Genomic DNA, 23,265 nt, shown 5'->3' with positions numbered 1-23,265 from the left:
TAACGGATATTATGGTACTTTCGTTGTCATCAACATCCTTGCTTAATTCTGGAAATATTTAGGATGCTGCCTGAGTTCTTCATAGGAAGTCCAGAATTGACCTTTATGCTCCCTGTGCTGCAAAACCAGTTGATCCAAATATCTACACTCCTGATGGTGATGGCACATTCTCTTCAGAACCAGGATTTAAATTAGCAAAGTCTTAGAAGACATTCTGGAGACCCAACAATTTCCTCGCAACCATTTAAATGGTAAAAGGAAATGATGTCCATCATTTTTTTCTCCCTGCAAAACACTTCTTTGAAAATGCATGAAAAATTTTTGAAAAACATGTAGAGAAAAGCCAAGCAAAATGACACCTTTTATTGGCTAACTAAAAAGATTACAATATGCAAGCTTTCGAGGCAACTGAAGAAGGGGCCTGAGTTGCCTCGAAAGCTTGCATATTGTAATCTTTTTAGTTAGCCAATAAAAGGTGTCATTTTGCTTGGCTTTTCTCTACATTCATAATGGCTAACATGGTACAACACCCTAGTACTACTGAAAAACACGTGAAAATCATGTGAACGCCCACAAAATGCCACAAAAATGCTTGGAAAACACCAATAAAAGAATTGAAAAATGGCAATCAAATGCTGAAAATTTACTCTTCTCAAATGTAAATGGGCCCTCAGGTTGCAGAGCTAAACACAGCCCTCTGTACACACTCACATTGTGCTGCAATGAACAAATTTTCAGTAAATTGTAAAATTGCATTTTTGATTTTTGCAGTGGAGGAGAAAAAGAAGAAGAAGAAGAGTCCCTTCAGGACACAACGATCAGTTCCAGGTGAGTGTCTGAAGAAAATCTGTGCTATTATGATGGCATGCCCAGTTATCCAGAGTTTACCATTAAAAGTGCAAGAGGAACCAAAACAGATAAAATTATGAAAGCAGGAGAGCAACCCATGTAAAGAAAAAGCAAATCAGCATAGCATTGTGGGAGGGCTGCAGCTGCTAGAAGCTGGTAGTGTTATGCCTTTAGTCAGAAGATCAGAAGTCTAAACTGAATGAATGTTTGTAACCAAAAATCATTTCTATCTTTTACCAAAGCCAAATCAAAAGCTACAAAGTGTAGTTGAGAAAGTCTGTTCAGAAAGACAGAAAAGCATAAGGAAAAGCACACCACACATGAAGTTTATAATCCAATGTTAGACAAATAGGACGTGTATGGGTTACAATAGGAATTCACAGAGAGCCAATAGTGAAGAAAAGCAAACAATATTAAAATGTCTGTTACTGAAGATCCAAATATCAGTTATCCTGTCATATGCTTACAATATTCAAAGTGCAGACATTTTTGTTAAAATATTGTGAAACTAGCCATGTTACCTGTTGAAACAAGTAATAGATTGAATTTTAAAATATTTGATATCTCTTGCTTGCCCTTCGTTTACCTTCAGCCCCCTGTGTCGTCCTGTGTCTGAATCTCTCTTGAAAGGCACTTTCATTAGGCCTGCTTTTCAGAGTCTGTCATTTTGAGGTGCTTTGCTCACCACCTGTCCTCTTTAAAACCTCCTGCCTGTAGGTGGGCAACTCTCAGTGTGCCTTTTAAGCCTTTACTCCTCCTTGTGTGTCTTACACTCACACTTCCTCTCATGTTCGCATCACCAAAGCCAAACTAACCAATCAGGTTGCTCAGAAGAATCGGACACACACACACACACACACAGACTTTAGTGTTTAAATATACAGTAGATAAATACTACGGTAGTGCATAAACAGGAAGTGTGTTCACATGGGATTAAGGTTTTCAGTCGAAGATCTACCTCTCCTCTTCATTCATTTCTATTATAATTTTGGGTGGAATATTCTTTTAAGCTTCCCACAGGCACTGCAGGATTGTTTTATCATACCCTTAAATGAAAATCTGCAAGGTGTACTTTAATCATGCCTGAATTGTTTGATTTGTAATTTTAAACTGTGGAGCAGAGGCATAAGTCAAAGATAGATGTGTCTTTGTCCCAAATATTGTAGAGAACACTGTATGTGTGGAATAATTCTATTCTTTTGCCTTCTGTATTTTTGTTTTTTATATTTCTGCTGCTGTATGTGTCTAAATCCCCCCTGGGATTAATAACGTTTATCTAATCTAATGTTATAACCTCTTTAATTTTATGCTGTCAACACTTATTTTCTTTCCAAATTGCAGACAAAGATCACCGCCTTACACAGCCCATTTTCCTACCAGCTAAATGCTTCCTTGTTTACCAGAAACATCCCTAAAAATACAATTTTTCTTCACTGTTCTTTTATGAGCGTGGGCTGTTAAGGATACAAAAACTCCATTTTCAGTTAACTTTTCTATTACGTTTGCCTAAAAAGGCATGTTATTTATTTATGAACTTTGAGTGCCTCTCCCATGAAGATCTCAGATGAATACCCATGTCATCCAATTTATGAATCTGTATGGATTTGACTGCAGTTACAGAATTATTTTTTTCCCCTCATTTTAGCAAAAAGCTTCGCATTTCAGATGAGCTTTCTTTTGGAGAGAGTTCAGCAGTTGATGCACGAAAGGCAATGGCTGCTGAAGCACTAGGACAGCTACTGGGAAAAAACGTTTCGAAAAATGAGGTAAGAAAGTGGCAGAAACATCAGAGAGAAATGTGTCTTTGTTCCTAATATAATGGAGGACACTATAAATCTGTACTTATACCTAGTGTAGCAGTAGGGGGCGCTAGAGCTCCCTTGAACCCTCAGGTACCACGCCAAACACCAGGTAAAAATATAATACTTCTTATTTTTATTATAATATTGTGCACTAAGCACCCTCCACTCCACACTACACATACAATACTCAATCCTAATACAATTCTCACTCCTCCTCTCCCAGACACTTAGCCACCCTTCCTCCCAGCTCAGCTCAGTGTTCTGGTCTCCCAGAGTCCTTTATATAGTCCATGACCCGGAAGGTTTCTCTCTTCTGTCCATGTGACCGTGAACACTTCCGGGTCAGATAAAAGCTCCTTTCTTCAAGCCGGAAGCACGTCGTTTCTCCTGTTCATGTGACCAGGACGTACTTCCAGGTTATAGGGCACATAGCACTACCCAAGCCTCCCTACAGTGGCTCCTGGTGGTCCCCATGGTATCCAGCAGGGTTGTGTATACAAACTACAAGGTCCATAAGGCCCTGCTGGAATTCGGGGAACCTCCATGCTGTTGGGAGGGCTCCACCTGGCGGCCTGGAGGTGTGGGCCGGAATATTTAGCCGGCCATCCATCACACTAGGGTAACACTGAGGCGATTTAATAAATCTCAAATCAACTTAAAACTATGTGCTCGTAAACACGCATTTAGCCACTCCCCGTCACCTAATGTCAGTAAACACCTTTTTTAGACATTCATCATCTAGTCACCATGCTCTTGAGTGACATCTTTACTACAAACCATGGAAGTACAGAAGAAAAAAGGTGAATGTGAACTTGAGGTATTTACACAGAGAACCACAGATACACGGAAAAAGTGGTGTGGTAGACAGTAGGATTTTTGGGACTTTCAAAACTCGACCTGATGTTACGACTGGGGAGCTTTGTTGTGCTGACTGACCTGTTCTTGTCTGGATTGTTCAAATGTTCTAATATTTACTTGAGCAGAGATTGACAAAACATTCTTTTTTTTTTTGAGCCACAGATCCGCTATACCACATAAACTCATTGATGCAAAGTGGAGCAAATTATTCTGACCGCAAAACACATACAGTATATAAAAATAATATATACAGTAATCCCTCACTTATCGCGGGAGATAGGTTCCAAGGCCAACCGCGATAACTGAATTTCCGCGAAGTAGGGACACCATATTTATTTAATTATTTAACGTGTATTTGGATGTTTTTAAACCCTCCCTGTATTGTTTACAACCCACCATTTACTCTATTAATAACAGGGACAACTGTTAAGCAATATAAAATCGGTAGATAAGTTTACACTTACTGTATAGCGAAGTACACGTAGCAGCTGGTAGGCAGTCATGATGTCGTCGACCTTGTTGCAAAGATTCCTAAAGCAGATTCCATCCAGACTACTGCCTTATCACGTCCACTTGCAACTCGTTTTGCGCCCTTGTTAAAAGAAAAAGCAGCCGTAGATCTTATATGCTTTTCCTCCTTTTTAAATAAAAAGAATCGTGGACTCATTGATGTTGTAATGGTGTCCTCCAGCGGTGTAGCTGTTCCCTTCCTTCAACATATCCAAAACTTTTACCTTTTCTGCAATCATTTTCATCTTCTGTTGGTGCTTGGACACGGCCCCTGAAGCAGTAGCACGTTAATGCTGAATGAGTGAGATGAGACTTCCTGGTTAATGCAACACTCCGTCACCGAGCCAATCAGCAGCACACAGGAACTTAACTGCGTGCTCTGATTGGGTAGCTTCTCAGCCATCCGCCAATAGCATCTCTTGTATGAAATCAACTGGGCAAACCAACTGAGGAAGCAAGTAAAAAGACCCATTGTCCGCAGAAACCCGCGAAGCACCGAAAAATCCGCGTTATATATTTAGATATGCTTACATATAAAATCCGCGAAGTCGTGAATCCGCGAAAAGTGAACCACGAAGTAGCGAGGGATTACTGTAAATAGATTATATATTAATAATAATTATAATAAACAAACCAGACCACAATATACGTCTCAAAAAGAACACACCATCAGGAAAAACAGATTTTATCTGTTCATCTATTAACAAATTTGAAAAACAATATCAACATTTAATGAATGTTGGCAAATCTGTCTGAAACAAAAAATGACCTCTGTTGATTGATATTAATAACATTAAAATGAAATGTTAAATGTATGCATTTTGTAATTAATAATTGTTAACATTCATCTTTCTTCCACATTGTATATTCATCAGAATTTGTCTGCCATTTCTATTATTATTTCTAATTTGGCTAACACCTCAATTCAAGGTGATTTACAACATTTCAGACTTACAATTACTTACATTTTTTTAGCTTTTCCAGTTGGAGCGCAGGCAGTTCAAGTCACATGCTAATGGTCACACAGCGTCAGCAGTAGGATCTGAAAACACTACTTCAGTGTTTGAAGCCCCAGATCCAAAGACTTAACTACTACATGCTGCCTTTTAATGATTACATAGCAAAGAAGTTTATTAAAATTAAAACGATTGTACTATTAATGGACCAGACAAGAGAGACAGAGAGATAGAAAGAGAGACCGGCTTTGCAGACTGCTTGTGTTGGTGTGATTCAGACAGCATTCACCTCTTAGCATGTCATTCTTGATTGGTTTGGATTCTGGCAGTCAATCACCTCAAAAAGATGGAGAGTGAAAGGGAATGAATACCGTGGACCCCACAGACATGAATAGGCTTGGGCGGTGAAAACAGAATAGAAATATAACGTTGGTTGAGTGACTATAAAGTCTTGGTATTGTAAAACTTTTTATTTGTGCCAAGACAAAGCAGAACTTTAAATGACCAGTAAAAAGCCAGCCTATACGTTATATGTTTGTCTGTCTGCGTCATCTTATACAGTATGTTAATATATACAGGGGTAGGATTCAAAAGTAATGAGCCTTTGTTCAAAAAGACAAATTTATTGAGCAAATCGGTACAACTAATTAATAGTCTTCAAAATAGGCACCTCCTGCATCAATACACTTTTGTAGGCGGCTTTTCCATGACTCGAAGGCGTCCACGTAGGCCTGTTCCGGGATGGCTGCAAGGACTGCCTTGACATTTGCTTGGATGTCCTCGATCGATTCATGGTCTGTCCTTGCAGGACAAACTCGTAGTGGATGATCCCCTTCACTCCGAAGAAGGCAATGAGCATGGTCTTCGTCTTCGATTTGCTCATCCGCGCTTTCTTGGGACGGGGTGAGTTTGAGGTGTGCCACTCAGAGCTTTGTCGTTTTGTCTCTGGGTCGCACTGAAAAGTCCAAGTTTCGTCGCAGCATTGCGAACGTTTCGGAAGGAGACTTGCCCAACCGGAAGCAGAACTTGATCGCGTACCATTGCTCTAACGAACTTTCCATTCCGCCATGTAACGCACTACCACACAGGGGTTCCCGTCAAGGCCGTTGCGTTGTGAAGCCAACACCCACCGTCGCCGTCGCTGGCAAGTGGGGCGCGCGGCGAGGTATGTTCGCATCAGAACAAAATGAGGCTCATTACTTTTGAATCCTACCCCTGTATATGAATTTATCATACTACTGTAAACCTGTGTTTATCAAAAAAATGTATTATGCTGTTTCTTAAAACGAGTGGGCTTCAGTTACCATGATAGACTCCCTCCCACAACACAGAAAGGTAAGACAGATGAAGTAGAAGCCTTACTGAATTATTGGATTAACCAGTAACAGCGGACTGCACAATAACATGCAGTGAATACACTTGATATATAGTTTTCCTACTCTTTCTCAGTACGTTCAGGAGTCGTTTGCTCAGAAGTTGATGCTTTTGCTGCTTCCTGAGCAGCTCGTTTTCTTGACCCTAGCGGCCCGCTTCTTCTGTTCTTCCGTTGGCATCTTTTCATGTTGTAAGAGCCATTTTCAAAGTTATATAAGATTCATAAATATTATATTAAGATGACAATGCATAATCTATGGGAGGTTCCTATAACCCACATAAGTAGAATCGTATTGGTATATTCTTGCCATTTCTATCTGCTTTGACTAAACATTATCCTTCAGTTAGTGACCAGCCTTGCCATGTGTAAGGTGTAGAGGGCATAAGGTTTTAAACCGTGCCCGTATCTATGTGACTCTTGTGCCTAAAACAGCACTTATTTAAGTGCATAGCCATATGTTTATAGCGTACAGAAGAAGTTAAGAATCTTTAAGTAAAGAAGAAGAAGTAAAGAACTTTTAAGTACAGAAATATCTAGAGTTTCTCAAGAAAAGCTAAGTTTAGAGAAGATACATTTTTCCTTTTTTTTCCTTTTATTCTACGTGTATAACTATTTTTCCTTTATTCTTGTGTGGCTTATTTGCTTTTAACTTTCACTAAATATTTTTAAAACAAACTTTTGGACTGAAAGATTTCTTTCAGCACATGTTTTACCCATGCTCGATCTCGCCTTATACTTTGGTGGCTACACATGTTAAAACTGATTAAGTCAGTGTTTGTTTTGCAATTACTTAGTACATTTTTCTTAATTTTTCACTTAAGCGGGCACTTAAGTGTTCAATCTGCCTCAAGAATGATTTAAGATATGAAGAAGTGATGGCGAAGATGGTAGGAATGAGAACGGCGCCCATACGCATGTGCTATACGGCTGCCCTGCTGCCCAAAGCCGAGAGTTGATTCTACAATAAAATAAAATAAAAAGAGGAATAACATTGGAGGTCAATCATCACCCCGAAAGCGGATAGTAGACGTCACGGAGTAAATGTGTACCAAATTTCAGGTCAATAGTTTGCAAGCTACAGATGATTTAAAATCCTGGACAGACAAACGGACAGCCATGGTAGCGTATTATATAAGAAGATTACTGTGAGTGCCAAAGGCAAAATCAATGATTAATTAACCAAGTTAAAATTTCCTTTTCAAATCCCACATTATCATGGCATCCTCCTGGGTGGCTGTCTTATTGATTATTAATCATCAAAATTCCTACACCGCAGTGGAGAAAAACTGCAGCATTTGACTATAACTACATTAATACAGGACTACTTTTATTCAATGACTGCAGAATATTTTGAACTGCATTTGTCAAAAAAAACAACTATTTGAGGCAATTTAAAGTCAATCTTCAAAACTCAACATGATTTTTTTAGAACATTAACCTCTCCAGTAGTGCTGTGTGGTGTTGTGGGTCTACAGCTCTCTCAGCAAAGGCCAGTTTTTAAATAAATAATCACCGCCCTCGCGGTGTAGCGAGGGGCATGGTAGTGTGGCTGAAGCGGTTTCCGGGTGGATTCGTGCTGCGGGCGTTTCTCACCTAAGTGCACAGTTGAGGGACGGTTTGCAGCATAATTGTTCATGGGAACTGTTGATTGCCACAGCTGCCACGTCCATTATATAGAGAATCCCGAGACGGTTAAACAAGAACAAAAGAAAAAAGAGAAGGAAATGGAGGTTGCAGGAGGATGCAGTGAGCGAGAAAGCCGGTGCGGGAGAGCGAGCGTGAGCAGGCTCGCGGCAGCTGAGGAGACAGCCTGGGTGTTTGGCCGACACCTGGGGGAGTAGTAGATGTGGTCACTTCCATTGACATTACTTCGGAGAGCGGGAGTGACTGGAAGGTGGGAGACTCTCCGTGTGAGGCCATGGAAGGCGGGACTTGGGACGTGGTGTCCCCAGCGTGAGAGCCTTGGTTGTTGGGGAGTCCCAAGTCACTGTCAGGAGGGGCCGGCCGGAGCCAAGGATCGGTAAGGCGACTGACAGCAGTAGAAGCAAACACAGAGAAGGTCAGCTGCAGAGAGAGCATCTCACCTGTTGCAGGGAGCGCATGGGAGAAGCAGGTGAGACGCTAATGTAAAAGAAGCACTGGGCTTGGGTTTGTCATTAATTGTTTTAAAAGACTGTTTCCTGCATTGCGTTTTAACCTCGGTTTTAAAGGATTGTTTTTTTCTATTGTTTTAAACCTCCACGTTTTGTTTTTATGGGATTATTTATTTATTGGAACTTTGAAAATGCACTGCACTTTGTGGACTTTGTTTTGTTTGTTGAATAAAGCACTTTTGCACTTTACATCATCCCCTTGCTGTGTTGTTGCCTCACTGTCTAGCTCATCTCGGTTATGACTATCGACGGTATCGAAGGGCTCCCGAACAGAAGATGGGAGCATTGAGCAGAACCCACATCGTCACATGCTGTGGAACCCTTTTGTGAAAACCATTGGTCCAGACCAAACCCTGCCATGATCTATCCTCCACTAACCTTTACAGTAGGATCTATGCAGTTTGAAAGGTAGCATTCTCCTGGCATCTGCCAAACCCAGGTTTGGTCCATCAGACTTCCAAATAGTAAAGTGAGATTAATCTCTGCAGAGAACATGTTTGCACTGGTCCAAAGTCCAATGACGGACGATATCCTTTATACCACTCCAGAAACCAGCCGACACTTCCCATTGAGCATTGAGATCTTCAACTTGTGTGCAGGAAACACATTTTATGAAGCTGCTGGAACTCCAGTCTTGTGCTAATGTTGCTTCCAAAGGCAGTTTGATACTCTGTTGTGAAGCAGGCAACAGTGAAAATATGACTTTTGCACAAAATGCACTTCAGTACTTGTTGGTCCCAATCTGTGAGTTTGCAAATCTAGCAGAAAAGAAATTCCTCGTACTGATTTGTGGTAAAGGAGGCATCCTATGATGCTGCCACATTTAAAATCAAATTGAATGCAACCCAATGTTTGCCAATGGAGATTTCACGGCTCTGAGCTTGATTTTGTGCACTTGTTTACAATGGCTGGGGCTAAAACACCCGATCTTTATAACTTTTGATATCAAAACCAGAAAATCAGAAAGTAATCGGGTTCATAAACAACTAAACTCAGAAGTTCAAAAAATGTTTGTCTCCAGAGACATTGCAAATGGCAGTTTGCAGTTTTTTTTAGCAGAACACAATCATTGGTGTACAGCATGTTCTCCCCATGTTCATTATTTTTTGTTTTTGTTTTTAAGGTATTCCAGTTTCCTACCATATCTCAAAAACATGCAGGTTAATTTGTTTAGTAAATCTAAATGATCTGGATGTACTGTAAGTAACCCTGTGCAGTTTCTGTCTATATGGGATGGCAATAATCAAAATTAGTTCCTGCCGTGTGCCCATTGCTGACAGGACTGGCAGCAGCTTCCATGCCCTGAAGAAAATTAAATTTGATAATGGATAACAAAAGAATCCTTCACTTATTGACTAGCTGGCTCAATTCACATATTATACAGTATAATTCAGCAACTTGTCATTTATCATTTACTTTTATTATCAGACACATAAAAATACAGAAATGTGAAGAAGGTCTAACTAATGTACATATGGTACATACTTGATTTCTGTCTGTTCCCATTTAATGAATTCTTTGTACTTGAGAAATTCACTGTTGGTGTTTTGTTTTTTTATTTTTCAAACAGGTTCCTGTCGTCGCCGTGCTGGGCTCGGGAGGTGGTATCCGAGCCATGTTGAGTCTGCTGGGCTCAATGGAAGGTCTTCAGGAAACTGGACTGTTAAACTGTGTGACATACATCTGTGGAGTGTCTGGATCAACTTGGTGAGGACACTGAAAAATATATTAACTTGCTTCCATTGATTCTTACTAAATGAATACCTCAAAATAATATCCAGTCTCAAGATGTCTGTTTCGTCTTATTGTCAGTTTTTCAGTCAATCAATCCAACCTTTTCTGTAGAATTCATCAGTTAAACATAATGGTGTTTAATGAAATAGAAACATTTTATATAAAATAAAAGCCATCTCACAATGTAAAGAGGACAGTGTGAGAATGATATAACTAAGTACAAAACTAAAATAATACAATTTTGTTTCTTTTTAAATAAATACACTGCTCAAAATAATTAAAAAAGGAACACTTGTTAATCAGAGTATAGCATCAAGTCAATGAAACTTCTGGGCTATTGATCTGGTCAGTTAAGTAACAGAGGGATTTGTAAATCAGTTTCAGCTGCTTTAGTGTTCATGAAATTAACAACAAATGCACGAGAGGGGCAACAATGAGACGACCCCCAAAACATCCATCCATTCATTATCCAACTAACTGTTGGGGTCTGCTGGAGCCAATCCCAGCCAACACAGGGAGCAAGGCAGGAAACAAACCCCGGGCAAGGTGCCATCCAACCGCAGGGCACACACACCCACACATCAAGCACACATTAGGGACAATTTAGGATCGCCAATGCACCTAACCTGCATGTCTTTGGACTGTGGGAGGAAACCGTAGCGCCCAGAGGAAACCCACGGGGAGAACATGCAAACTCCATGCAGGGAGGACCCGGGAAGCCACTGTGCCACTCTACCTCCAAAACAGGAATGGTTTAACAGGTGGAGGCCACTGACATTTTTCTGACCTCATCTTTTCGACTGTTTTTTCACTAGTTTTGCATTTGGCTATGGTCAGTGTCACTACATGAGGTGATACCTGGACCCTTCAGAGGTTGCACAGGTAGTCCAACTTCTTCAGGATGGCAATCACATCAATAAGTGGCATTGCCAGAAGGTTTGCTGTGTCTCCCAGCACAGTCTCAAGGCCATGGAGGAGATTCCAGGAGACCGGCAGTTACTCTAGGAGAGCTGGACAGGGCCATAGAAGGTCCTTAACCCATTAGCAGGACCCACCGGAATCTGCTCCTTTGGGCAAGGAGGAACAGGATGAACACTGCCAGAGCCTACAAAATGATCTCCAGCAGGCAGGGCACTGGTGTGAATGTCTCTGACCAAACAATCAGAAACAGACTTCATGAAGGTGGCCTGAAGGCCCGACATCCTCTAGTTGGCCTTGTGCTCATTGCCTGGCACCAAGGAGCTCAATTGGCATTTGTCATAGAATACCAGAATTGGCAGGTCCACCATGGGCACCATGTACTTTTCACAGATGAGAGCAGGTTCACCATGAGTTGAGAGCAGGTTCACCATGAGCACATGTGACAGACATGTAACATTATGCTGCCAGTTCAGCATGACCGGTTTGGTGGTGGGTCAGTGATGGTCTCGGGAGACATATCCTCTACAGGTTAGGAAATGGCGCCTTGACTGCCATTAGGTATCGCGATGAAATCCTTGGACCCATTGTCAGACCCTATGCTAGTGCAGTCGGTCCTGGGATCCTCCTGGGGCACGACAATGCCTGGCTTCATGTGGTGAGAGTATGCAAGCAGTTCCTGGAGGATGAAGGAATTGATAGAATTGACTGGCCCTCACGCTCATTCGCCTGACCTCAATCTGACAGAACACCTCTGGGTAGGACATTATGTTTCGGTCCATTCGACACCTCAGACTGACCAGGAGCTCAGTGATGTCCTGGTCCAGATCTGGGAGGAGATCCCCCAGGACACCATCCATTGTCTCATTAGGTGCATGCCTCCCACCCGACGTTGTCAGGCATGCACACAAGCACGTGGGAGCCATACAACCTACTGAGTACAATTTGGAGTTGCTGCAATGAAATTTTGGCCAAATGGACTCGCCTGCCAGCCTGCCGCATCATTTTTTCCCTTTGGTTTTTAGGTTGTCTTTGAATTTAGCCCTCTTTAGGTTGATCATTTTCATTTCCATCAAACAATGTTGCATCCTTTTGTTCCTAACATATTACAATTTCAGTCCATATCAGTGGAGATATCCAGCAGGATTTTTTTTCCCATTGAGATCTGATGTGTTTTCAAAGTGTTCCTTTAATTTTTTTGAGTAGTTTACTTCAGCCATAAATGATCCCATATTTTATGTCATTTTGAAAACAGTTATATAGAGTTCTTCTTTACACTGCAGAGAACCTGCTTTTGAGGGCCTTTGAAATCCAAGCATTCACAGCTGACCATCGTCAGTTAGCACAAATGTGTAAAATGTGTGACCTGTGATGGATTGTGATGTGTCTACGTGAAAGTACACTTGCTGTTATGTAGTCATCAGGATTTTCACTGTGAATGGATGGAGTGTACAGTAGAGGACATGCTGCGCAGAACAGCGGCGGAATGTGTGAGAGTGACAGATCAGCCAGTGTCACTAGAGCGTGCTCCACTTTGAATTCTGCAATTACTGTAGTTCTTCTGTAACGCTGCAAGAAATGTCTTCAGAGGGACTTTGTAATTCAATTATTGTGGGTTTGCAGTTGATCACTGGTAGTTGCCACAGTGTAAAATGACCGACCTTGGATGGTACATGGTGTAAATGTGCAATAATACTCTTGGTGTAGTCATCAGGATTTGCACTGTGGATGGTGGGAGTGTAGAGGAGGTGCTGTGCAGTATGGCGTGGATTAGTGAGTGAGAGAACTCACCAGGGAGGTGCATTGCTTTGCATTGCTTGCAGGCAGACACTAGGTTTAGGTTAGGTTTAGGTTTCTTTATTTAGTCATGTTTACACAGGAAAACATGAAATTTGCCTTCTCAGTTGCATCTAATAACAAGTAACAGACAGAATGAAATAAAACATACAAATAGAAATAAGAAAGGTTAAGGTAAGGCAGTTAGATAAAACATATCTATACCAAAAAAAAAAAAAAAAAAAGGTAACAGGATATATATCAAAACCTTAAACATTATCTCCGATATTTCTTATTGAAAAGTCGTATGGCACTAGGAAGAAAGGAGTTTCTGGAGCGATTTGTGTGGGTTTTCAAAGCAACTATCCTTCCTGATTTACTGAAGTTTAGTTCTACATGTAATGGATGTCTGTCATCAGTTGAGATGATTTCCAGTTTCTTTAGCATTGCCCTCTGACACACACTAGTCAAATCATCTACATCAGCCCCAATAACTTTAGCTGCATACTTCGTAATCTGCTGGAGCTTTTTTGAGTTTTGGTTTGTCAGACTATTAAACCAGGCAATGAAACTGAAAGTGATCATGGACTGGATCATACTACGATAGAAGGACAACATGAGGTCCTTGTCTACTTTAAATAGTTTGAGTTTATGGAGGAGAAATAAGCGCTGGTTGCACTTAGAAAATAATTTTTTTGTATTTGTATTCCAGTTAAGATTGTTATCTAAGTAAGTTCCTAAGTATTTATATTCATTCACTATTTCTACCTCCTCTCCCAGAACTACAATAGGTGAACATACAGATTTCTGTCTCTTAAAATTAAATATCATTTCTTTGGTCTTTGTTACATTCAGACACTGCACACATAGCTGGAAGAGTTCACTCTGGGCATTGCAGGTTTGACCTGGAATAGACTGTGATCCATCACCTGACATCTGTCAGTTTACAGTATTCTCAGTACAGAGTATTACCCTGTTTTTTATTGTAAAAAGGCAATAATATCTCTGTTTTCTCTTCATTTAGGGCTATGAGTCAGTTATATGAAAACGTCGATTGGTCCACAAAATTACCCACTAAAGATATCTCTGAAAAACTTGTGGGAGAGGAATTTTCTTGGGAATACGTCAAAGAGTTGATCTTTGAAAAAGGACATCTTTGGGAGAGAATGGTGAAAGCTGCCTCAAAAGAAGTCTACTCTTTAACAGACATCTGGGCAGCAACTGTCAGTTATCTTATTGGAACAGTAAGATATATTTTTTCTGGAATGTGCATTTTATCTTTACTTTTCCTGCAGACAGCACTTTAAACAACTAAATAGTTTATTTTGTTGGCCCGTGGTGATCTGGATTCTGTCCAGGCTTGATTCCTGTCTTGTGGCCATAGACACTGGGATAGGACTCTGCTTTTACCACCCTGCACTGGAAAACAAGGGTTCAGAATGTAGGATATTTTTGGGGACTCTCATTTGTCCTCCAAAAAACTGTGCATTCAAGAATGATTGCATGTGCAGTATGTGTTGAATTTAAACACGCGTAAACACAAATATGTGCAGATGCCTACTTGGCTTTCTCCAGTGACTCTAGGAGGCTGGACTAAGACACAGAGCTTCAAAGAAAAAACCACAGCTGAAACTGGCAAGTAAAACGAAAAAAAGTTAAAATGGGAAAAAGAACAAAAGCATTAGAAGAAAGATAACTGGAAAAGTGTATTATGGCTAGCATCCTGTAGATGACGTTTTACTGTTGTAGATGACATTTGCCATGTATTTAATGAAGAAGCCCACTGAGGACCTGTAAGGTGGTTGTTTCTCACACTACACACTCTGCTATCATTCTCCTCTTCTGTAAGTAACCCATCTGGGTCTTCCCCTACTTTCATGACCCTGGTTAGATCCAGTGTGCCCTCTTCTGTCAAGACAGCAAACAAACACCTTAGTATGAAAACTTCAATTACTTGGCAATCTCTCAATAACCTTCATTCTGCAAACATACAACAGATGGACGTGTTTCTTGAGAAAGCTGTCTCGTTTTGGCCATTTTTTGAATCCAAGATCAGAATTTTACGAATAAACGTACCTTGCAGCACAAGTGAACAGAATATCAAGTTTCAACAATGCTAATGTAATTTCAGAGGTTTCCCTAATAACAAATTAGTATTTAAACATGACTGATTACGGATAAGTGAAGGAGGAGAACACTCCTATGTGAATAATAAATTGAAAATCAGTACTTTTAAACAGTAACAGCCATTAGCAACACTGGTAATGTATTGTTCAATTTTTAAGACAATTTAATGGTATCTTGATGAAAAAAGACTTAACTTACATGTAGACTCTGTAAATTCTGTAAAAGCTACAATGGCCGATTTTCTCCTTGTGCTTCAGTGCTTTGATCTTACTCAACATGTCAATTTTCCTACTACCTTTGGTATTACTCCTGCTAATTTATATGGTATTGATTTATCCATCTCTGATTATGAGGCTACTTTTTGTTTGATGTGCTTATCCGTGATCAGTCACATGGGCAAAAATCACCTTGTGATTTAGGAAAACGAAAAAATGTCACTGCCACTGCTCTCTACATTGAAGCCGTGTCCGCATCAGGCTGGTGTTTCTTTTTTTCCTGCTACCTTAGTTCATCATGATAATTGTATACTTTCATCTAGTCTGGATCATCTTGTTCCACTTAAAACTCGTAGTGTGACATTTAAGCTCTCTTATCCTTGGTTTTCTCCTGATCTGTGTCACTTAAAAGCTTGTGGGTGAAGGTTTCAGCGCCTTAGTAGGAAAGCAAGTTTAGTTGCCCATGCACTTGCCTGTAACAAATATGTTGTTCTCTATACTCAGGCACTACATAGAGATCGAAGACTGCTTACTATACTAATAGCATTCTATGTGGTCAGCATAATACCTGAACGCTATTTGCTACTGTGGATAAGCTACTTAAATCTGCAAATAACTTTCCATTGAGTGCCTCCTTTGACCTTGGTCAGAAATGTCTGTCCTTTTTTTAATAATAAGATTGATCTGATTAATTCTGAATTTCAAAAAGGTCCATTTGTCTAGTCAAATCTGTCATCCGCTATCTTAACTGGCAGCTGTTTATGTAGCTTCCAATTGTTTGACGATCCTACACTCCATAAGCTTGTCATGACCGCCAGGCCAACTATTGGTATTCTTGACCCCATGCCTTCTGTTTTGGTTAAAGCTGCTCTGCCTTTTCTTCTTACTTGTATCACCAGTATCATCAACACATCTCTTTGTACTGGCCTGGTCCCTTCCAGCCTAAGGACAGTTGTTGTTGCACCAGTCCTCAAAAAACCTGGACTTGACCCTGAGGATTTTTATAAACTATAGACCAAATTCAAACCTTTCTTTTCCTAGTAAGATACTAAAATGTGCTGTTGTGGGCCATTCAAAAGACCATCTTGCCTATAATGACCTTTTTGAGGAATTTGAGTCTGGTTTTAGGGCCAATCACAACACAGAGACAGCACTCGTCAAGGTGACTAATGATCTCCTAATCGCAGCTGATTGTGGTCTTTTAACACTAATGATCTTTTTAGACCTCACTGCTGCTCTTGATACGGCCCATCATGACGTTCTTTTGTTTAGACTTGAGAATGAGTTACATATTGCTGACAAAGCTCTTGCATGGCTTAAATCGTACCTTGAGGACAGTCTGCAATTTGATGTTGTTGGTAGTTTTAGGTCTGACCCATCCTATTTGCTCCTGGGTGTCCCTCAGGGATCAGTTCTTGGCCCTCTGCTTTTTATCATTCATATGCTTTCTCTCGGTGCCCTTAGTAAACATCATGTTCTACTGTTCCATTGTTATGCTGATGATTCACAGATTTATTTACACAAAGGGTTTATGTACACATCACCTCCTCCTGCATTGGTTGCATGTTTGGCAGACAGCAGACACTGGTTGTCTGAAAACTTTCTCAGACTAAATAGCGATAATAAAACTGAGGCTTTAACCATTGCATCTCAAGACACTTTAAAGAAAATAGACAATTTCTCAGTAAAAATCCCTCAACTTTATCACATCCTTGTCTGCACAAGTTAAAGGTCTTGGTGTTATTCTTGATCCTACACTCTCCTTTGATCCTCATATTAATAATTTTACCAATGTTGCCCTTTTCCACCTTATGTAAATTTCAAGGCTACATCCATTGCTCTCTAATACTGCAACTGAGACACTCATCCATGCTTTTGTCACCTTGACTATTGCAATGCAATGTTGTTTGGAATCCCTGCTCGAAGCCTAAACAAGTTACAATATGTACAAAATTCAGCAGCAAGAGTGGTTACCCTTTTAAAATCCTGGGAACATTTTACTCCTACACTTCTAAAATTGCATTGGTTACCTGTTCCCTTCTGTATTCAGTATTAAACTTCTCCTTTTAGTTTTTTAATGCTCTTCATGGTCGGACCTCACCTTAGCTGTCCCTATACTCCATCGCGCTCACTTCGTTCTTCTGACTCCTGACTGTTAACCATTCCACTGTGCAGATTGTGCAGTATGGGAGATCGAGCTTTTAGTGTATCAGGGCTACGGCTATGGAATGTCCTACCTTTGGAGTGCCTTACACGTACCTCACTTTCTGTTTTTAAATGTAAACTTATAACCTATGTTTTTAATATTGCCTTTTGTTGTTCTCATTAATTTTGCTTGTATATTGGACTATTTGAGTTTATGTATATTATTGTAGCGTGTCCTTGGGTACCTTGAAAGGAGCTTATAAATAAATTACTTACCTTGAAGTAGGCACACATCAGGCCTACTACTACTACTACTACTGCTACTACTTCTACTACTACTACTACTACTAATAATAATAATATACATTTAGTGTAAAATGTATGTTATTTTGTACTATAAAACAGTGTTCACTGCATTTTCAGGAAAATACTTCTCCGCTTTCAAAGCATCAAGAATCTGCGAACAGTGGACAAAACCCATACCCAGTGTATGCTGCAATTGATAAGGACACCTTTGATTCAGGAGAGGAACCCCATCCTCCAGGTAAGGGAAAACAGAGGGATACAGTGAAGTGAAACATGGAAGGGTGAGAGACTGCAAATAAGACTGGACACTCGAGGCAGGTGTATCAGTAGGAAGTAGACAATGCAGTCCAGAGAAAGAGAATAAGACATGTAGCTCAGAGACATTGTCAGTGCATAAAGCCCAAAAAGGATTTGTAAATAAGTCAAACATAACCCGATTATAAACACCATTTCTCATCAGTTTCCTTCAGGCAAGTACCTCTCTGACTTTGAATTCTTTTCATTTATAAAATAGAATCCATCAGAGCAAGAGTCCATATTGTTGGTAGGATGTACAGGTGCTGGTCATAAAATTAGAATATCATGACAAAGTTGATTTCATCCATCCATTTTCCAACCAGCTGAATCCGAACACAGGGTCACGGGGGCCTGCTGGAGCCAATCCCAGGCAACACAGGGCACAAGGCAGGAACCAATCCCAGGCAGGGTGCCAACCCACCGCAGCAAAGTTGATTTATTTCAGTAATTCCATTCAAAAAGTGAAACTTGTATATTAGATTCATTCATTACACACAGACTGATGTATTTCAGATGTTTATTTCTTTTAATGTTGATGATTATAACTGACAACTAATGAAAGTCCCAAATTCAGTATCTCGGAAAATTAGAATATCAATTAAGACCAATGCAAAAAAAGGATTTTTAGAAATGTTGGCCAACTGAAAGGTATGAACATGAAAAGTATGAGCGTGTACAGCACTCAATATTTAGTTGGGGCTCCTTTGACCTGGATTACTGCAGCAATGTGGCGTGGCATGGAGTCGATCAGTCTGTGGCACTGCTCAGGTGTTATGAGAGCCCATGTTGCTCTAATAGTGGCCTTCAGCTCTTCTGAATTGTTGGGTCTGGCGTATTGCATCTTCCTTTTCACAATACCCCATAGATTTTCTATGGGGTTAAGGTCAGGCGAGTTTGCTGGCCAATCAAGAACAGGGATACCATGGTCCTTAAACCAGGTAATGGTAGCTTTGGCACTGTGTGCAGGTGCCAGGTCCCGTTGGAAAATGAAATCTGCATCTCCATAAAGTTCATCAGCAGCAGGAAGCATGAAAGGCTCTAAAACTTCCTGGTAGATGGCTGCGTTGACCTTAGACCTCAGAAAACACAGTGGACCAACACCAGCAGATGACATGGCACCCCAAACCATCACTGACTGTGAAAACTTTACACTGGACCTCACACAACGTGGATTCTGTGCCTCTCCTCTCTTCCTCCAGACTCTGGGACCTTGATTTCCCAAGGAAATGCAAAATTTACTTTCATCAGAAAGCAGCAGTCCAGTCCTTTTTGTCTTTAGCCCAGGCGAGACGCTTCTGACACTGTCTCTTGTTCAAGAGTGGCTTGACACAAAGAATGCGACAGCTGAAACCCATGTCTTGCATACGTCTGTGCCTGGTGGTTCTTGAAGCACTGACTCCAGCTGCAGTCCACTCTTTGTGAATCTCCCCCACATTTTTGAATGGGTTTTGTTTCACAATCCTCTCCAGGGTGCGGTTATCCCTATTGCTTGTACACTTTTTTCTACCACATCTTGTCCTTCCCTTCGCCTCTCTATTAATGTGCTTGGACACAGAGCTCTGTGAACAGCCAGCCTCTTTAGCAATTACCTTTTGAGTCTTGCCCTCCCTGTACGAGGTGTCAGTGGTCGTCTTTTGGACAACTGTCAAGTCAGCAGTCTTCCCCATGATTGTGTAGCCTGCAGAACTCGACTGAGAGACCATTTAAAGGCTTTTGCAGGTGTTTGGAGTTAATTAGCTGATTACAGTGTGGCACCAGGTGTCTTCAATATTGAACCTTTTCACAATATTCTAATTTTCCGAGATACTGAATTTGGGACTTTCATTAGTTGTCAGTTATAATCATCAACATTAAAAGAAATAGACATTTGAAATACATCAGTCTGTGTGTAATGAATGAATCTAATATACAAGTTTCAAGTTCAAGTTCAAGTTCAAGTTCAAGTAGGCTTTATTGTCACTTCAACCATATACAGTTAGTACACAGTGAAACGAAACAACGTTCCTCCCGGACCAAGGTGCTACATGCAACATAAATTACAACATAAATTAACAGAAAAACTAAACTAGCTAACTAAGAAATGTGCAAACAAAAGCAACAAAGTGACAGTGTGACAAAAACACAAACGTAACATAATAATAAGGTGTTGTGGTGATGAGTTGAGGTAGTGGAGAAACAGTAAACATTCCTTAGTGTAGCAGCAAAAATTAGGAAGTAAAGAAGTTAGTGCAAAAAGTTGTCCAGTAATGGATATTGTGCAAAAAAAGCATTGACAGGTTGGTGTATACGATAGTTTGGTAGTGTAGGTCAGTGTGTTTGCGCTTGTGTTGATTAGTCAGTCCAATCTCAATGTTTTGAGGTAGTTGAGTTAAGCTAAGTGATAATGTGTGTGCGTGTGTGTGTGTTTATCAGTCCAGTCCCTTTTTGTTGAGGAGACGGATGGCTTGTGGAAAAAAGCTGTTGCACAGTCTGGATGTGTGTGCCCGAATGCTTCGGTACCTTTTTCCAGATGGCAGGAGGGTAAAGTGTGTGTGAGAGGGATGTGTCCGATCAGCCACAATGCTGGTGGCTTTGCGGATGCAGCGTGTGGTGTAGATGTCTTCAATAGAGGGGAGAGAGACCCCGATGATCTTCTCTGCTGTCCTCACTATCCGCTGTAGGGTCTTACGGTCCGATATGGCACAATTCCCAAACCAGACAGTGATGCAGCCGCTCAGGATGCTCTCGATAGTTCCTCTATAGAAGGTGGTCAGGATCGGTGGTGGGAGCTGGGCCTTTCTCAGTCTTCTCAGAAAGAAGAGACGCTGTTGGGCTTTCTTGTGTAGGGAGCTGGTGTTGAGGGACCAGCTGAGGTCCTTCTCCAGGTGGACGCCCAGGAATTTGGTGCTGTCGACGATCTCCACAGAGGAGCCGTTGATGCTCAGCGGAGAATGGTCGCCTCGTGTCCTCCTAAAGTCAACAATCATCTCCTTTGTCTTGTCAACATTCAGAGAGAGGTTGTTGTCTTTACACCAGTCCGTTAGCCCTTGCACTTCCTCTCTGTACGCTGACTCGTCGTTCTTGCTAATGAGACCCACCACGGTCGTGTCATCAGCGAACTTAATGATGTGATTTGAACTGTGTGTTGCTACACAGTCGTGAGTCAGCAGTGTGAACAGCAGGGGACTGAGCACACAGCCTTGTGGGGCACCTGTGCTCAGTGTGGTGGTGCTGGAGGTGCAGTTCCCGATCCGTACTGACTGAGGCCTTCCGGTCAGAAAGTCCAGGATCCAGTTGCAGAGGGAGGTGTTCAGGCCCAACAGGCTCAGCTTCCCGATCAGTTGTTGGGGGATGATCGTGTTGAATGCTGAGCTGAAATCTATGTACAGCATTCGAACGTATGTGTCCTTCTTGTCCAAGTGTGTGAGGGCAAGATGGAGTGCAGTGGAGATGGCGTCGTCCGTTGAGCGGTTAGGACGGTACGCAAATTGCAGTGGGTCCAGTGAGGGGGGCAGCAGGGTCTTGATGTGTCTCATGACGAGCCGCTCGAAGCACTTCATGATGGTGGGTGTAAGTGCAACAGGACGGTAGTCATTGAGACAGGACACAGAAGACTTCTTGGGCACGGGTACGATGGTGGTGGCCTTGAAGCACGTGGGAACGACGGCGCTGCTCAGAGAGATGTTGAAGATGTCGGTAAGAACAACTGCCAGCTGTTCTGCACATTCTCTGAGCACTCTGCCTGGGATGTTGTCTGGTCCAGCAGCTTTACGTGGGTTGACTCTGCGTAGAGTTTTCCTCACATCCGCTGTAGTGAGACACAGCACCTGGTCGTTCAGAGGAGGGGTGGTCTTCCTCGCCGCCACATCGTTCTGCCTGTCGAACCGAGCGTAGAAGTTGTTCAGCGCATCTGGGAGGGAGCCGTCACCGTCACAGGCAGGTGATGTCGTCCTGTAGTGTGTGATGGCTTGTAAACCCTGCCACATGCGCCGTGTGTCGCCGCTGTCTATGAAGTGATTGTGGATTCTCTGGGCGTGTGCGCGCTTCGCCTCTCTGATGGCCTGAGAGAGTTTGGCCCTTGCTCTTCTAAGGGCCACTTTGTCTCCCGCTTTGAAGGCAGAGTCTCGGGTCCTCAGAAGTGCACGCACTTCCGCAGTAATCCACGGTTTCTGGTTGGGTCGTGAGATGATGTTCTTGGAGACAGTGACGTCATCGGTGCACTTACTGATGTAGCTGGTCACTGATGAAGTGTACTCCTCCAAGTCAGTGAAGTCGCCGTAAGTTGCAGCCTCCCTAAACATGTTCCAGTCAGTGCTCTCGAAACAGTCCTGAAGAGCAGAGATGGCTCCTGCTGGCCAGGTTTTCACCTGCTTCAGAACCGGTTTTGAACGCCTGACAAGTGGTCTGTATGCCGGAATTAGCATAACAGAGATGTGGTCTGAGTAGCCGAGGTGGGGGCGGGGCTCAGCCCGATATGCGCCGGGGATGTTTGTGTAAACAAGATCCAGCGTGTTTTCCCCTCTCGTTGCAAAGTCCACATATTGATGGAATCTAGGAAGCACTGACTTGAGATTTGCATGGTTGAAATCTCCAGCAACAATAAACAGTCCATCCGGGTGTGTATTTTGCAGTTCACTGATCTTTGTATACAGTTCCCATAGCGCTTCCTTAGCATTAGCGCCAGGTGGAATGTACACTCCGATAATGAAAATGGTGGTGAATTCCCGTGGTAAATAAAAAGGTCTGCATCTAACAGTCACAAACTCCACCAGCGATGAGCAATAACTAGAAACTAGCACAGAGTTCTTGCACCATTTCGCGTTGATGTAAACACACAAGCCGCCACCGCGAGTCTTACCGCACCGTACTTCACTTTTTGAATGGAATTACTGAAATAAATCAACTTTGTCATGATATTCTGATTTTATGACCAGCACCTGTATATTGAGATTTTAAATTCTTCTGACTACACAGACCCCATTAAAAGAATTTTATCTGAAAGCCAGAAAAAACATTAACACATATAAAGGGCAGATAAATTATAATCACATTGACAATAAAAATATCTTCATTTCTCCTTATTTATTTATTTATTTTTGTTTTTCTTCTATGATAGAAATCTGGTTTGAATTCACTCCCCATGAATGTGGCTTTCCGTGTTATGGAATATTTGTTGAAACGAGTGACTTTGGCAGCAAATTTGAAAACGGGGTTAAGAAAGAACATCATTCAGAGCCTGATGTGTGCCTACTACAAGGTAAATAA

General features: G+C 41.6%; 1 protein-coding gene across 1 annotated transcript; it reads left to right on the top strand.

Annotated features, from left to right (window-relative positions):
* The first annotated feature begins 614 nt into the window (after positions 1-614).
* On the top strand, positions 615-23,265 carry LOC127526998 (cytosolic phospholipase A2 gamma-like). The gene is made up of 6 exons (XM_051924293.1): positions 615-828; positions 2,495-2,615; positions 10,074-10,210; positions 13,956-14,175; positions 17,842-17,962; positions 23,117-23,265. Exons 2-6 carry the CDS (start codon positions 2,562-2,564, stop codon positions 23,263-23,265), a joined length of 681 nt encoding a protein of 226 aa, XP_051780253.1. The 5' UTR covers positions 615-828; positions 2,495-2,561.

The sequence above is a fragment of the Erpetoichthys calabaricus genome, chromosome 3, assembly GCF_900747795.2.
Source record: "Erpetoichthys calabaricus chromosome 3, fErpCal1.3, whole genome shotgun sequence".
NCBI lineage: Eukaryota > Metazoa > Chordata > Cladistia > Polypteriformes > Polypteridae > Erpetoichthys > Erpetoichthys calabaricus.
Note: the sequence above shows the minus strand (reverse complement) of the source record. Positions and strands in the feature narration are given on the sequence as shown.

Excerpts from the sequence above, each read along its gene's own strand:
- LOC127526998 (XM_051924293.1), top strand. The coding sequence starts at position 2,562 with ATGGCTGCTGAAGCACTAGGACAGCTACTGGGAAAAAACGTTTCGAAA. Across the intron at positions 10,211-13,955 it reads GGAGTGTCTGGATCAACTTG|GGCTATGAGTCAGTTATATG; the intron begins GTGAGGACACTG and ends CTCTTCATTTAG. Across the intron at positions 17,963-23,116 it reads AGAGGAACCCCATCCTCCAG|AAATCTGGTTTGAATTCACT; the intron begins GTAAGGGAAAAC and ends CTTCTATGATAG.